Genomic DNA, 16759 nt, shown 5'->3' on the forward strand with positions numbered 1-16759 from the left:
CTCATTAGATAGAAACCATTTTGAAATGCTTTAAACGTTCTATTTTTATTAGAAAAAGTAAGATTTTATTATTATTTAGAAAAATACAACGTTTCGGTCTCAGACCTTCATCAGGTAAATACGTATGGAATCTACAAAATGCACATAACGGCACCGTCGACTTCAAGGCAGCACTGCGAACGTCGACTTCAAGACACCTAACCCTAACCCTAACCATTTCCTAATCCTAGTGCTGCCTGGAAGACGACGTTGGGAGCTTAAAACACCAAACACTGTTATGCTGCAGGCTTTGCAGTATGGAATCTACAAAATACACGTAACAGCAGTATCAGCTTTTACCTAACAACCTGCCTTTTTTCTCATGGAGTCGCCATGTATTTTTTCTTTTCTTTTGCGTTTGATGTTTTGTTTATTTTATAATTTCAGCATGTAATCAATTAATATGTCACAGTTAACTTCACTCCAGCCTTATTCCACTGTATTACTGTGTAATTACACTGTGATACTTGGTCACATCCTTGAACCAAATACTTAAAGTATAGAATTTGTTGCACACTAAGACATATATTTTAGATCTAATAATTAAATCTGACTATATTTTCAAAAATGATTTTGGATCTCTGAATTATGTTTTCAACCTGTTGATGCCTATTTACCACTTCACTGGACAGATATGCTACTCTTTAAAAATAAAATAGATTTAAAAACAAAAAGATTTGATTTCATTGATATCCATTTCTATTCTTCCTCCTTTTCCCATTATTATGGAGAAATGAATACCTGTGAGAGGATCTCTTTGACCATCTAGTGGTGGCTGAGTTTAGTTCACCTCAAGTGCTGGTTTACGTATTGACGATTATGTTTTTTAGTAAAATTGTCATGTGAACGTTTGCACTATGAAATATAATATTAACAATAAAAAACGGACTTATCATTCTGCCGATAGCTTGATTATAGAGTGAAATACTGTGAGCACCTTTTTGCAGGCGTTCTGAGATTAGATGTTAACACCCATCCAACATCTTTTTTTTCTTCCAAAACCTTCATCTAGTCTTTACCAACTCATGCTGCTTAATACATCATCAGTGGTCCCAACCACTTGCAGCTGTTTTGAGCACAAACAAGGAGCAAAGGTTGAACTGTTCCGCTCTTCTCATGTCGAAACATGAAAAGCAGCTCTGTGTTGTCAGGAGGTGCTGCATGAGTTCTTATGACAGATCGCAGTGCAGGCCTCTACCTTCCATTTTTTTCCCTTGTAGTGCAGTGATTTACTTCTTAGTCATTTATTTAAGTCTTTTTCAAATACAGCAAACATGAACAACTTGGTGCATTCATTTATTCTTTATTTTGCTCATGTTGCATGGAGAATAAAGTAACTAAAATACTACAATCAAACTGTGTCCTTGAAGAGCCAGTTGAAGACTTCATTCTTCATCATGTGCTTTCTGTATAGAAAAAATGTTAGATAATCAGAATTAATTCCTCATTAACAGTGGGGAAAGAAGTATTCAGATCCTTTAGTAAAAGTACTAATACCACACTATAAAAATACTCTGTTACATGTAAAAGTCCTGCATTGAAAATGTTACTTAAGTAAAAGTATGCAAGTATTATCAGGAAAATGTACTAAAGGTTTAAAAGAAAAACTGACTTTTAGGCCTATATATTGTTGGGTAGTTAACTTTTTGCATTTTGTTTGCAAAAATCTTAATTTGGAAAGTAACTAAAGCTGTCAGATGAATGTAGTAGAGTAAAGGTACAATCTTTCCCTCTGAAATTTAGCGGAGTAGAAGTAGAAAGTGGCATGAAAGGAAAAGACTCAAGTAAAGTACAAGTACCTCAACATTTGAAAGTACAGTACTTGAGTAAATGTGGTTAGTTACATTCCACCACTGCTCATTAAAGTTACTCTCTGCATTGCGTGATTCCAAGGTGTAGTTGTTGAATCTTAATGATTACTGACCTTAGCCCCAGTGTCACGGCTCTTTGCTCTCAGCTTGTTGACCTGAGACTCGGCGATGTCAGCCCTCTCCTCGGCTTCCTCCAGCTCATGCTGCAACTTGCGCAACTTGCCCACATTTGTATTGGACTGTTCCTCCTAAAGAATCAACATGAGAGTATTGACAATTGTTATGGAGCTGGCTCATAAAGAAGTAAATGGACCATATTTCAGTAAATGATGCTGCAGTCATTTTCACTTACAGCCTCCTCTGCAGTTCGCTTGTAGGATTTCACTTTCAGTTGCAGCTTATCCACCAGGTCCTGCAGACGGCTTAGATTCTTTTTGTCCTCCTCCGTCTGTTAAAATAGTACACAAGACATAGTGCTTGCTAAAGAATGACCTCTTATCTTTTGTTGAATGTTCATCACGGAGTCATTGTGTCTGCAGCGTGTAGCCTACCTGGTAAGTGAGCTCTTTGATGCGCCTCTCGTACTTGCGGATACCTTTCACTGCGTCACTGCTTCTCTTTTGCTCCAGATCCACCTCATTTTCCAACTCTCTCACCTTGAGGATGAGGATGAGAGAGGATGGATGAAGCTTTATTGTATTGTACACTGGTATTGTGAGGCAACACCGTGGCAGTTAGAAATACTCACCCTGGCCTCCAGCTTCTGGATCTGCTTCTTGCCACCTTTCATGGCTATTTGCTCGGCTTCGTCCAGCCGGTGCTGCAGGTCTTTGATGGTTTGTTCCATGTTTTTCTTCATACGCTCCAGGTGAGAGCTGGTGTCCTGTTCCTTCTTTAGCTCCTCTGCCATCATGGCCGCATCCGTAATGGCCTTCTTCGCCTTCTCCTCAGCATTTCTGCACTCCTGCACCGCCTCCTCCGCCTCAGACTGAAGCTGAGCCGTGTCGCTCTCAAGCTTCTTCTTCTGGTTCAGCAGGCTGGTGTTCTGCACCCAATCACAGTTTTACAATGAACACTTTCAGGAAAATTAGTATGCAACGTGAATAACATGACATGATGATTTTTATTTATTTATATTAGTCTGTTTAATTTATCAAACAAACACTGAATGCAAACCCAAAATTCCAATTCCTGAGTGAAAAGGAGAACGAAGATTAATCCTATATAATCTGCCCCCCTTTCACAAAACATACATTAAAGAGCCCCTATTATGCTTTTTTTTTATTTTTCCCATCTTTAAGTGTGTTATATAGTTGTTTTAATGTTTTGATTCATAGAGTACGAATAGAGCTTTCTCTCTCTCAGACAGCACTTTTTCTCAACTGCCTGAAAAGCCTCAACCACATTCCTGTTTGAAATTCCTCAATCAGTGACATCAATGTCAATCAATAAATAATGATTTGACATACCTGAGAGTGCAGCAGCTGAACTCTCTCACTGACATCCAGCAGCTCCTGCTCAGCCAGTTTACGGCTTCTCTCGGTCTGCTCCAGCGCAGACCTCAGCTCATCGAGCTCCGCCTGCAGCAGGCTGTTACGTCTCTCCACGATGGCAATGTTCTCCTTCAGATCTTCATTGGCACGGAGAGCCTCATCCAGCTGCAGCTGCGCGTCCTAGTCAGAAATAATTTCGAAAAATCTTTAAATGCTTTATTTCAATAATCAAACAAACGCCAGCACACTGTCTAAATTGCAAAAATAAATTTAATAGCTGACGACGTTTCGGTACTAGACCATCATCAGGCAAATGGTGCTACACCATCTGGTATGATATATTATTGTTACTATAGAGAGTGTTGTATTTCATCTTATCTTATCTTATCTCTATCGATAATCATGGAAATGAGAATGATTTTTTTGTAATTTTGCCTTATTTCATGTGGAAGTTGGTGATTGGTGCAGACAGTCACATATAATAGATGGCTTCTCAGTATCACAGTAACACCATTTGCCTGATAATGGTCTAGTACTGAAATGTCAGAAGCTATTACATTTATTTTTGCAAGTTAGACAGTGTGCCAAGGGACATGGGATTTTTTTTTCTTTCTGGTGTGCACAAGATACTTTCTGGTGCACACAGGAAACCAATCTGAGTAGCAGTCAGAATAGCTGCCAAGGAGGAGGTATTCATCTTCCTGAAAACGCAACGAAATGTAGCTGATAGTGTCATCAACAAAATTAAAGATGATAAGGCAACTGTTAACTAATTTCATGCTGTGAATGTGAAATATTAACTTTAGCCACATAACGTTAGCAGTACTTTCTTCTACTTAGCCTTAGATTGGTTTCTTGTGAGCATGAGATACTTTTGCGTGCGTGACAGGTAGTTTCTCATGCGCACCAGAACATTTCTCATGCGCACAAGAAAAATAAAATTGTCCCCTTAGTATGCGGGAGTTTCGTTGCAACTTTTGACCTACTCGTCCCCCTCCAATGCACCTGTCTCACGTTATAGATGTGCAAAGTATTTTTCTGTTCTGAATAATTCAAAGTAAAAAGAAAACGTGTATAGTCTCTATGGTACCTTCAGGTGAGAATGGATTCCCTTGAGCTGCTTCTGAGCCTCTGCAGCCTGCCTGTTGGCCAGGCTCAGCTGGATCTCCATCTCATTCAGGTCTCCCTCCATCTTCTTTTTCACCCTGAGAGCCTCATTTCTGCTGCGAGTCTCAGACTCCAGGGAGCTCTGCAGGGTGTCCACCATTTTCTGATAGTTGCGCTTGGCCTGTTCCATCTCCTCGTCCTTCTCGGCCAGCTTCCGCTCAATTTCCCCCTTCACCTGATTGAACTCCAGCTGAGCTCGGAGGATCTTACTCTCCTCATGCTCGAGGGAAGCCTGTCAAAAGCAACCAATCACTGTATATCTTTCAAAGCATCAGAAAGGTACATCCAGCGAATTAATCAATGGTAAGAAATGGCATATACATCAGACAATATTTAATGTTTCTTCACCTCAGCTTCCTCCAGAGCAGATTGTATCTCCGCCTTCTCCTGCTCCAGCTGTTTACGGATCTTCTCCAGCTCGTGGATGCTCTTTCCTCCCTCACCAAGTTGTTCAGTCAGGTCAGAGATTTCCCCTATTTTGTGCATAATCATTTATTTTACTACTCTCCCAGCCTCCCCCACTGTATTCAGTGTATGTTGAAGAAAAATCATGTTTTAATTATATCTCCCTACCTTGGAGATTCTTATTTTCTCTTTTCATGGTCTCCAGATGATCCAGAGATTCTTCATAAGAGTTCTTCAGTTTGAAGATCTCAGTGCTGAGAGAACGAGCTTCTTTCTGGGAACTTTCCAGCTCACTTTGAGACTCCTCATACTTCTGCTTCCACTCAGCAAGGACCTAAATTGTACATTCAATGATGTCATGCTATTAAATAATACACGCACTCAACTTGTACATTCAGAAATGAATTCTGTACTAGGATATGCTCAGCTGGAATGAGTCCCTGTCATTTCAGACGTTATTACCTTGTCAAAGTTTCTTTGTTTCTTGTCCAGAGCTGCAGCAGCAGCATTAGATCTCTCCACATCCACCATGAGATCTTCAATCTCACCCTGAAGCCTGTGTTTGGTTTTCTCCAGGGAGGACCCTTTAGCATTAGCAGCTTCAACAGCTTCTTCTGCATCCTGTAAGCGTTGAGCAAGCTTTTTCCTAAGAGCAAACATTAAAGTATCAAATCATTACCTCACAGATAAACAGTGGTTTATTATAAGTGCTAGTACCACACTGTAAAAAAATACTCTGTTACAAGTAAAAGTCCTGCATTGAAAATGCTATTTAAGTAAAAGTACATTAGTATCATCAGGAAAATTTACTTAAAGTATTAAAAGTAAAAGTCCTCACATTTTAGAAACCGGAAACAATCAAAACAGTTTTGTCAATCAACTACAGTAAGTGTTTAATCATTTTAGCTGTACTTGTAGACCTGTATAATGTTGGGTAGTTTAATTTATAATAAAACATCATAAGTTATAAACTAAATATTAATTTGTAAAGTAACTAAAGATGTCAGATTAATGTAGTGGAGTAAAAAGTACAATATTTTTTCTCTGAAATGTAGCGGAGTAGAAGTAGAAAATGGCATGAAAAGAAAAGACTCAAGTAAAATACAAGTACCTCAAATTTGTACTTACGTACAGCACTTGGGAAAAATGTACTTAGTTACAAATGGGCATCAGGGTCAATTTTAGGAACTGTGTCAAGATGGATCTACTGAATGCTTACTTTGCTTCTTCCAGCTCCTCCATTCTCTGGATGGCATCAGTTTCGTACTTGGTTCTCCACTGAGCCACCTCGGCGTTTGCCTTGGACATGCCGCGCTGGAGCTCAGCTTTGGCCTCCTGCTCCTCCTCAAACTGCTCCCTCAACAGATCACAGTCATGTCGGGAAGACTGCACTGCATGGGCGAGTGCATTCTTGGCCTTTGGTAAAGAAACATGAGGTCAATCCTTTTGCCAGTAGACATCGGGCACTGTGTTTTAAAAGCAGTACTTCTTAAAGAGCTACCTTGACTTCTTCCTCCAGTTGTCTCTTGAGGTCTTCAATCTGCTGAGTGTAAGACTGTTTTCCTCTAGTCAGCTGAGAGATCAAAGAGCCCTTCTCGTCCATCTGCCTGGCAAACTCACCTGTAAAATAAAGGTTTGTAAGCCCCGATATCAAGCTGCACTTATTGCTATTGTGATTGTGGGGTGGGTTGCTAAAGGGTGTGTATTAGTAACAGTAAAAACAGCATTTAAATGTGAGTGTGATTACCATTTTCTGTCTGAAGCTTTGCTTTTTGCATCGAGAAGTCATTAATGATACGCTGGCCTTCCTCTGATTTCGTCTTGTATTCGCTCATTTGATCCTCCAGAGTGCGACACATTTTCTCCGAGTTGGTCTGAGTTAAAGGAGACGTATTAATATGTAAATCATAGAATGTAGTCTACATGACCCAAGCATTATTTTCTGTATATTATGTCAATACAGTTTGACATTTCGCAAAATACTCTAGCCTACTTAAATGAGAAGATCAATACCACTTTCATGTCTGAGAATCTAACGCTCTGCAAGAAAGCGAACAAACATAATGTTACTTCCCAAAATGTCAAACTGTTCTTTTTGTCGTCTGTATGGTAAATATGGAGCTAAGTCAGCAACCAGTTATCTGAGTATAGCTTAGCACAAAGATTGCAAATAGTGGGAAAAAGCTAGCTTGCCTCTTCCCATAGATAAAACAATCTTGTCTCTATGTTAAGGCAAGTTAACCAGCTGCTGGCAGTAGCTACATACTGCACAGACATGACAGTGGCAGCAATCTTCTCATACTCTCAACTTTCAGCAAGAAAGAAAATACTGCATATTTCACAAAATGTTTAAGGATGCATTCGATGAAGACTTGTTTTTTTTTTTGTCTTACTTTAGCTTTGGCAATCTGCTCCATGTTGGACACCACGTCATCCAGCTCCAGTCTGAGCTCACTCTTTTCTTTCTCCAGCTTCTGTTTGACTCTTTGCAGGTTGTCAATCTGCTCTCCCAGGTCAGCCACGCTATCTGCGCTTTTCTTTCTGAGTGCAGCAGCAGTGGCTTCATGCTGTAGAGTGGCCTCTTCAAGGTCTCTGCGCATCTTCTGAAACTCGGCCTCCCTCTTCTTGTTCATCTCGATCTGGGCAGAGGTGGCTCCTCCGGCCTCTTCCAGCCTCTCACTGATCTCTTCCAGCTCTCTGGATAAGTCGGACCTCTGTTTCTCCACCTTAGCTCTGGCAGCTCGCTCTGCCTCCAGTTCTTCCTCCAGCTCTTCAATGCGAGCCTTGAGGAAATTCATCATGATGATTACAAAGTTTAAGTTGGAATTTACAAAATGAAGATAATGCTACAGATGAAACCTGTTTGTGCAGTTACCTGTAATTCCTTCAGTTTCTTCAGGAGTTGAGCACCAATGGCCTGTTCATCCTCAAGCTTACTTAGCTGCTGGCTGATTTCAAAGTCTTTCCTACATTTAATGACAAAATGGTTTGCATTAGTAATCAGCTGTTGTCGCACAATGGACATCGTGTTTGTGGTTGTAAAAGTTTAGTTTTACTTTTTGAGCTTTTCATCCAGCTGCTGCTTGTCATTCTCCAGATCCATCAAACTTTCTTGGGTTAACTTTAAGTCCCCTTCCAATTTTCTCTTGGCTCTTTCCAGATCCATCCGCACTTTCTTCTCTTGTTCCAATGATCCTTCAAGCTAACAGACAAACAATTCCAAACATTTTCCCTATAAATTGTGTCCCCAGAACTTGAGATTTAGTCCCAAATATCATTGTACTTACATCATCGACTTGCTGCTCCAGCTTGGTTTTGGCCTTGGTCAGACAGTTGACTTTGTCCTCTTCACTCTGCAGGTCGTCAAGCGTTTGCTGGTGAGCCTCCTGAAGAGCTTTCTTCTCTTTGGTCAACTTAGCAATAATTTCATCCAAAGCTGCCATCTCTTCAGTCATGTTTTTAACCTTAGAAAACAGTTGGTGTTAAGTCAAGAATAGAAACATTCTTTTCAATGAATTCATGTAAACACTCTTTAAACCTGCAATAACTTATTTTTTGGCCACTTGTGAACACAACATTGACATATTGGAAACTTTTAAGTTGATAGCGAACTTTTTAGCATATATTTCCCTATTTATGTATCAAGCAGACACAGAGCAAAATTAAAAAGAATTTAGAGCCGTGGTGATGGCCACCTGTCAAATGTAAGTCCATTATTCGCTCTGGTTTAGGTTTCTATTCTTTATATGCTCAATGCTCCATTCATTTTACCAGCTAGCTGGTAAAATGAATCAAAACAGTAAATTTGTGAGCTATAAAACCCAAACAATGAGCTAAAAAAAGCTAAAATCTCCTTAAGAGCTGAGAAGAATGGTGGTCAGGGGATAATTCTCTGTGGGTTTGGAACTGCAAACCTACAATTATAGCAAGTTCATTACCTTGTTCTCTGTGGCATGCTTTTCCTTTTCCACTTTAGCCAGAGTCAGCTCCAGATCATCGATGTCCTTCTTGAGTTCTGAACACTCATCCTCCAGCTTTCTCTTCTTGGAAGTCAGCTCTGAATTCATCTCCTCTTCATCTTCCAGTCTCTCTGTCAGCTCTTTGGTTTTAGCCTCAAACTGGATCTTACTCTTGATTAGACCCTCACAGCGCTCCTCAGCATCTGAAAGATTGTCTTGTTCCTGCAGACAGTAGATTTTACAATTGTTGTTACTATCACATTTCCGTAAGTACATTGCTATACGTTTTAGGTCAACGGAATGACTGATCTTACAGATTGAACTTGGAGCTGCAGGTCGTTCTTCTCTTGGAGAAGGGTGACCATTTTTTCCTCCAGCTCTTTCCTGCGGGCTTCAGATTTAGCATGAGCCTCTTTGAGCTTTATAAACTCCTCCTTCATGTTTGCCATCTCCTTCTCAGTCTCGGCTGATTTCAACAGAGGTTTGATCTTGAAGTACAACCTCATCCAGGGCCAATTCTTGACAACCATGAAGGCTCGCACATTCCACTGGATCACCAGTAAGGAATCCCTGTAGACAACATCAGTAAGCTTGAATCAATGTTTCTGTACCTTGTCTTTTGTTTTTTAGATTAAATGTTGAAAGTAATGCAACAACCTTCGTTCAACAATTTTCTGGAACTCAAGTCTGGCGAGCATTCCTCTGGCTCTCGCTTGAATTCCTGTGATGATGAGAGAGAGACGATCATCTCTCATCTCCTCAAGAAGACCAAGCAGACCAGCTTTGAAGAACACCTGAAATTGAAAGACAGTTTTCCGTAACCTCTCCCTGGCACTGATATTTATTCCAACATTGAACCCTCCTCTTTATAAACAGAACCAACCTTTGTGTGTCCCAGTTTATAATGATCATGGTCAATATCCAACGTGCCCAAAAGTTTTTCTGCTCCTTTCTTATTGTCAATGAACTGTCCTTCAGGGATAGCATTAGGGTTCAGGATGCGATATCTGAAGCAGTACAACCATGACATTATTACAATTATTGAATGAATTTGCACAAAAATTACAACATCAAATAAATGACATTACACAAGCTGAGCCACTCCAGATCAAGTTCCTAATCTGGTTGGTTTATGACATCCTACCCAGCCCGTCCGACCTTTTCTGCTGGGGTCTGGCAGACACGCCGGCATGCCCACTTTGTCAGGAAAAGTTGTTGTCCAAAGACCTTGCGGGAGGGGCACAACCGGTGGCGTCCAGGTGCTTAGGGGAACAGCAGATGCCACTTGCACAGGGATTATCAGCAGCAAACCAGCTCCACCCAACAAGTAAGTAAACTGGCTCTTTGGGGAAAACCTGCACACAACACTCAAGATCATCAAAGGGCGTCTTGCCACTGCTCAGGGCTGGAAGCTGAAGGTTGACCTAGAGAGGCAGCTGAAGTTCCCAGATGCAGAGACATGGTGTCCGAAACAGCAAAGCTTGGTGTCCTGTTGGAATTGACTGTCCTCTGGCAAAACTGGACAAGGGATTGGAGAGCCTTGGGTCAGTGTTGTCACTGGTCAAGACCACAACTGCAGGGATATCACTAAATTGCCTGTGCATTGTCTTATTTAGGCAGGAGAAAAAGCTCTGGCTGTCTGACACAAGTCTGGTATTGGTGATGACTTGCTCTCAGTTTAGGGGGTCTTGACTACAACACTGCCTTTGGTCCTTGGCCAAGGAGCTTGAAGTACCAGCCAACCTTGATGGGCACAGACAGAGATATCGGGAACATCACTGATGCCACAGAAAAGGCAACAAGATGGCTGTGGATCAAGACCTGTGGACTACACACACTACCTACACAAGTTAGGACCTGATTCATCCCGGCCTGGTCGCCTAGACACTGATGTTGAGTCCAAGTGCATTGCAAGAGTTGTGAAAGAGCAATAGAATTTTTGAAAGAGCAAAACATAAACAGTGATTTTTCTTGCCTTTGTTTGAAGTCTCCATACTGGATCCTGTTGGGGAATCCCTTCCTGCAGATCCTGATTCCTTCCAGCACACCGTTACAGCGCAGCTGGTGCATGACTAGAGGATTCTCCATCGCCCCAGGAGTCTTGGTCTCATTCGGGATGATGCAGCGCACAAAGTGGGGGTGAGTTGACTTGAGATTGGTCATCAGTTTGTTTAAGTTCTCCTGTAAATGAAGACAATAATATTAACAGTTTCCATATATCAAATGTAGGACATATACCAAACCTTAGACATATTTTACCCTGTGCAGTGCAGACACAGTCTGGAAGGAAGATCCTTTCTTCTTTGCTCCCTTTCCCTTGGCTGCTGCATCTTGGGTTGTATGAAAGATGTACATATAAACATGTTATGTTCTTCTTCATTGATATTCTGGATATTTCAAAGATAAACAATTAGTTTGGTCAAAGATCCCTTACCTGCATCTGTACCAGAATATCCAGCAAACAGAACAGACAGTAACTTCAGGTTGGACTTCTGAAACAGTCCAACCACGGTCTCATTCAGTGGGTCCTTGTTCTTCACCAGCCAGTTACCGATATTGTAATCAACAATACCAGCATAGTGAACCAGGGAGAAATGAGCCTCTGGTCTCCCCTTTATTACCCTCGGCTTCTGAAAGTTGGGACTTTTACCCAGATGATTGTCATACAGTTTGGCTGTAAATGTTGCGTCACTGGCTTTTGGAAACATGCACTCCTCTTCAAGGATGGACATGATGCCCATGGGCTGAAGGAAGAAATTGATTGCAATTAGTTCAATGTAAACCTGTCACAAAGAAAAGCTTACATTTGTTACAATTCTAAAATCCAATTAGAGTCTGCACCAACCTTCTCAATGAGTTCAATGCACGCTGCCAAGTCCATACCAAAGTCAATGAATACCCACACAATGCCCTCTTTCTTGTACTCTTCTTGTTCCAGAACAAACATGTGGTGGTTGAAGAACTGCTGCAGCTTCTCATTAGTATAGTTGATGCACAGTTGCTCAAAGGTGTTGAACTAGGAAGAGCATTCAATGAGAGAAGTTAGAGAAAGTAGATTTTATTCTCACACCAAAAAAACCTTTTATACTCACGTCAAAGATCTCAAATCCAGCAATGTCTAGCACACCGATGAAGTACTGGCGAGGTTGCTTGGTTTCCAGAGATTGGTTGATTCTTATCACCATCCACAAGAACATTTTCTCATACACTGACTTGGCCAGTGCACCAATAGAGTAGTTCACCTAGATAATTGCAGCAAAAACAATTACGTTAAAAGTTAAACTCATTTTATTCTTAACCCGTGATGGATTTAACTGCAGTGCCTGTATTTTCAACTTACTTGCTGCACACTTTGCCCTTTGGTGACCCACTCGTTGCCTACTTTCACTCTTGGGTGACACAGGCCCTTGATGAGGTCAGCAGAGTTCAAGCCCATCAGATATGCCACTTTGTCTGTATCTATAATGGATTTTGTGTAGAAGAAGCATTTACAACATTGCTTTGTGTCAAAAAGGCATGCATTGGTGGTAGTTATACTCGTTTTAATCGAATAAAAGTAAACTGTTCTTTATTGTCCTGATGATCCTTTACCCTCGGTGCCGTCAGGCTCTGCCTGCTCTTCCCTCTGTTTCTGTTTGAACTTCATGTTTCCATAATGCATGATGGCACCAGTCAGCTTGTAGATGCCATTCTTCTCCTCTTGTGTGAAGCCCAGGACATCAAAAGCATCCTTAAACAATGAAATTTAAATTTAAGTTAGTTTTTAACCTTTTTGTGTGGAGTTTTTAATGAGCACTATGTTACACTTACATCGGTAGCAATCAGCTCGTCTGAATCATCAATGGATTCTACAGTTGTCACTCCTTGGGAGATGAAGGCGTAGTCATAGGGGTTGTTGGTGATTAGCAGCATATCTGTCAAAGACAAAAGTGTCAGAGTTTGTGCATGTGGCGTTGCTGTGGGGTCAAATATATTCCATGTTTCATCCAGCACTTACCCAGCAGTTCTGGTTTCTTTTGGGACAGAATCTGGTAGAAGATATGGTAGTCTCGTTCAGCCTTGAGCTGAAAAGTGACACGGGATTTCTCCAGCAGATCTGACAAAAATGACAATGGGATGATATGTTATAGTTCACATTCTAGAGGATGGTCTTGACATAGTCTTAACGTAAAGTGTCCTGAGATAACTTCTGTTATGATTTGACACTATAAATAAAATTGAATAGAATTGAATTGAATTGAATTGAATAATCCCAGGGTACTGTACTGCACAATGGAGATGTTCATGTCACACTCTGCTTACATGTCTCAATGTCAGCAGAAGCCAACTTTCCAGTGGTACCAAAGTGGATTCGAATGAATTTGCCCTGGGAGAAGCAAGAAAAGGACAATTAGAAATCTGGGTTTGGGGCACTGTTGGGCACAATATTAAATTCAGTGCCTCTTTAATAAAATGAGTAATAAGGAAACTCACAAATCTGGATGAGTTGTCATTTCTGATGGTCTTAGCGTTTCCAAAGGCCTCCAGAGCAGGATTGGCCTGAATGATTTGATCCTCCAGGGTTCCCTGCAGATTTAAAATATGCAAAATTTAGGCCAGAAAACTTAATTTATAATACTTATCATAATATGTACAATCAGACCAACCTTTTTCTCCTGAGCAGCATCCTTCTTGCCAGAAACAGCTGCAATGCTGGCAAAGTACTGGATAACTCTCTTGGTGTTTACAGTCTTTCCTGCACCAGATTCTCCACTGCCAATGCAAACAAAGGTGAACTGAACACGTCATGAACACAAAACATAATCTATATAATCTGTTCTTTAATTGGAACAAGATTTTACTTTCATGAATTACTTACGTGATAAGGACAGATTGGTTTTCTCTGTCTGCAAGATTTAAGACAATGTTCTGTTATGTTTAAATGTTGGGTGGTATAAGAGATTACATAGCGCTGCATCAGAGACATATACAAAGAGCTGAATATACCTGACAGCATGTACTGGTAGGCATTGTCAGAGATGGAGTAGATGTGAGGAGGAGCTTCACTCCTCTTTTTTCCTCTGTAGGCGTTGACCACCGCCTGCTCGTACACTGGCAGCCGCTTGTAGGGGTTGACAGTCACACAGAACAGCCCTGAGTAGGTCTTTGGACAATGACATAAAAAAGAAGTCACTTTGGACTAAAGATTTCATAATGTGGAAAGATTGGTGGATTTGTAGTCATTACTCACGTAGATCATCCATGCTGCATAACGCTCTTTGAGGTTAAACAACACAGCAGGTTCATGGAGGAAGGTGAACATCGCCATGTCCTCAATTTTATCGAACTTAGGCGGGTTCTGAGGGTGGATATCTTCCTCCTTATGGGTTACAGTCTGAAATGATTTACCACAGGGAATATCTTAATTGAAATTGCTGTAAAAGTATCAGTTTACAGTGTCACAACCAATTTCCCTCTTACAATGACAATTAGTCGCTGTAAATATCTGACATACTTACTTTTCCAAACTCAGTTTCAACAGTGACTTTGGCACCGTCTCTGGTGGTGACTACGGCTTTAACATACTCCACCTCAGGGTCAGGCACAAAACACTCCCTCTTTATATCAAAAGCTCGAGTCTGGGCCTCCAGACGCTCCTTATCTGACTTTCTTAGAAAGGAAGCAGCGGGCCCAAACTCCGCCATGAGAGCGTCGCCCATCTTGAAAGCTGTGAACAAAGAACATGGTTTAATGACATGGTCCCTGGAGAAGCACTTGTGAAACCTATAGGGTGATTTGTTGTAAGTTTATGATTGAATGCATTTCTATCGAAAATGTGCAGGACATCACAGACATTATCGTAGTTAAGTTATACAGTAAGTAGAAAACCAAACAGAATCTAAAAGACGGTAGATACCTATAAACCATGATAACAAACATTTACAATGCAAGTATATCATGTCATCATATGTCCTTTTTTAAGCCAGGGGTTCAGAAACTACCAGCAGATGTCATTTTGAGTCTTATCATTTTCATATATTCATTTTATTTTGAAAAACAAACAGCATGAAACTATTTACCTTTTTACTTTTCCTCTGCCCCTTGATATATTTGGTGTGGTGTGTCTCTAAAAAGAAATAAAAAAAAAGTCAGATTGTATTTTCAATATGTGATGTGATAGTTGAGTCGTGTGTGAAATGTAGGTATACTTACTGCAGTTGCTGTGTTCGTGTTCTTACTCTTCTTTCTGAACCCCTCTTTATATTCATCCAGGAGGCAGAACTTTGAAACCCAGGCACCATATAAGGTAGGAGGAAAAAAACAAAGGAAGCTAATTAAAGGAAAGGGAGATCTATATTTGGACCTTAAGGTCATGTAACAATTGGCCAGTGAATTAAAACACATGAGCTGGTCTTGGATCAGCATCTATTGTTATTTTAGATATTTTAGATATTTGATGTATGCAAGTTGATCTTTTTTTATTATATTAAAGAACTTTCCAACACATTTAATTGCCAGAATTGTTTATGTTAATCTAATCCTGTCTGTTCCTCAAGAAATACATATGTTTTTGTGGTAATATTATTTACAAAGTTTGAGCGTCATTAAACATTGTCCTATGTCATTTATTTTTAACCTAAGACCGCTGCACGTGCGTCTGTCACTGTTAATACAGGCCCTGTCTGTCTTCTATTGTCCTGGAGGACAAAGATAAACGTGTGAATTTCTGACTTGGATTGCTTGTTCTGATCCTTGTTTGCCTCCCAGTGGACCTCAGCTGACCCTCCTCCATCTAGTGTAACAGATTGGGTATGACAGCTGCTTGCTTGCAAAGGTTTTAGCGCCCATACTGTAGTACATACATAATCCTATGGGCCTTACAGAATACTTATCACCTTCATTATCAATCAGAACAGGCCAATGCTTTCAATAACTGTCACATTAACGAGGAGATCCTTAAATCAGGCGTTTATTGAGTGGACCACCTGAAGACCTCTTCAAGAAGCACACGTGCCCTTTTGACTTCAACAACTTCACACGTTCAACTTGACAGTTGCTGGAGTTGTCTGCACCCAGGGTACCATTCCTCAGCACATCAAGAGGCGGCGTTGAGGCTTTCATTTCCAGTTGCTTGTGGTCTTCTGCTGTCAACACTTATGATGGAGCTTCATAAGCCTTCCTATATGAGGCGCTGGCTATTGTTCAAATTGTTTCTTAGACAGATCCATATCTGTCTAGGGTGGTGGTAATAGTTAACAGACATATTCTGGGTCATAGGTGTATTGTTTTTATTTCAATCTTGTTTTTTTTAGGTATATCATTTCTGTTACATTAGAGGTCAATAATTGTTTCATAATTAAGAATTGGGTTAAAGGAGCACTCCACTAATATTTTACATGAATATCTGTTTGCTGCTTACGAGGTGTATACACAGTCAAAGCCTGTGTTTAAAGGATGTTGATGTTGCTGAGAGCTATAGGAGAAGATCAATACTACTCGTGTACGCTATGTGCTATATGACTGATTAGCCTAGCTTTGCATGAAGACTGGAAACAAGTCAAAACAGCTTGTATGGATGAGATATAACATGTCAATTGAGTAAGTTGGGAGGTGCTGGTAGGTGGATTCTGTCACCTTTGGACAGAGCCAGGCTAGCTGCTTCCCCCTGATTCCAGTCTTTATGCTAAGCTAAGCTAACTGGCTGCTTTCTGTAGTCGTTTTAATGTGCAGTCATGATAGTGGTACCGATCTTATCATCTAACTACCCGGAATAAAGCAAATAAGTGTATTTCCGAAAATGTCTCTTTCATTTCAGGAAAGACGCCATTGAGTAACACTATGAGAAGTGTAGCAGTGTGACCCAAGCTAAGTTCGACAAGTGAGGATATCTCAGTCTCTACCACAT

General features: G+C 40.6%; 1 protein-coding gene across 1 annotated transcript; it reads right to left on the minus strand.

The window, feature by feature from the left end:
* Positions 1 to 1322: 1322 nt before the first annotated feature.
* LOC116046300 (myosin-6) lies at positions 1323 to 15115 on the minus strand. Its single transcript, XM_031294615.2, has 39 exons — positions 15067 to 15115; positions 14934 to 14980; positions 14373 to 14581; positions 14105 to 14248; positions 13861 to 14017; positions 13733 to 13760; positions 13521 to 13626; positions 13348 to 13440; positions 13177 to 13240; positions 12872 to 12970; positions 12685 to 12788; positions 12466 to 12604; positions 12215 to 12333; positions 11967 to 12116; positions 11720 to 11890; positions 11309 to 11618; positions 11134 to 11204; positions 10850 to 11055; positions 9758 to 9881; positions 9532 to 9668; positions 9189 to 9444; positions 8854 to 9096; positions 8203 to 8379; positions 7972 to 8117; positions 7791 to 7881; positions 7309 to 7698; positions 6663 to 6789; positions 6417 to 6535; positions 6135 to 6331; positions 5378 to 5561; positions 5084 to 5249; positions 4859 to 4983; positions 4434 to 4742; positions 3320 to 3523; positions 2599 to 2895; positions 2402 to 2506; positions 2203 to 2298; positions 1964 to 2098; positions 1323 to 1445 (listed from the first exon to the last, which is right to left on the minus strand). The coding sequence occupies exons 3-39, from the start codon at positions 14571 to 14573 to the stop codon at positions 1425 to 1427; spliced, it is 5811 nt and encodes a 1936-aa protein (XP_031150475.1). The 5' UTR covers positions 14574 to 14581; positions 14934 to 14980; positions 15067 to 15115; the 3' UTR covers positions 1323 to 1424.
* Between the last annotated feature and the right edge of the window lie 1644 nt (positions 15116 to 16759).

This window comes from Sander lucioperca, chromosome 1, assembly GCF_008315115.2.
Source record: "Sander lucioperca isolate FBNREF2018 chromosome 1, SLUC_FBN_1.2, whole genome shotgun sequence".
NCBI lineage: Eukaryota > Metazoa > Chordata > Actinopteri > Perciformes > Percidae > Sander > Sander lucioperca.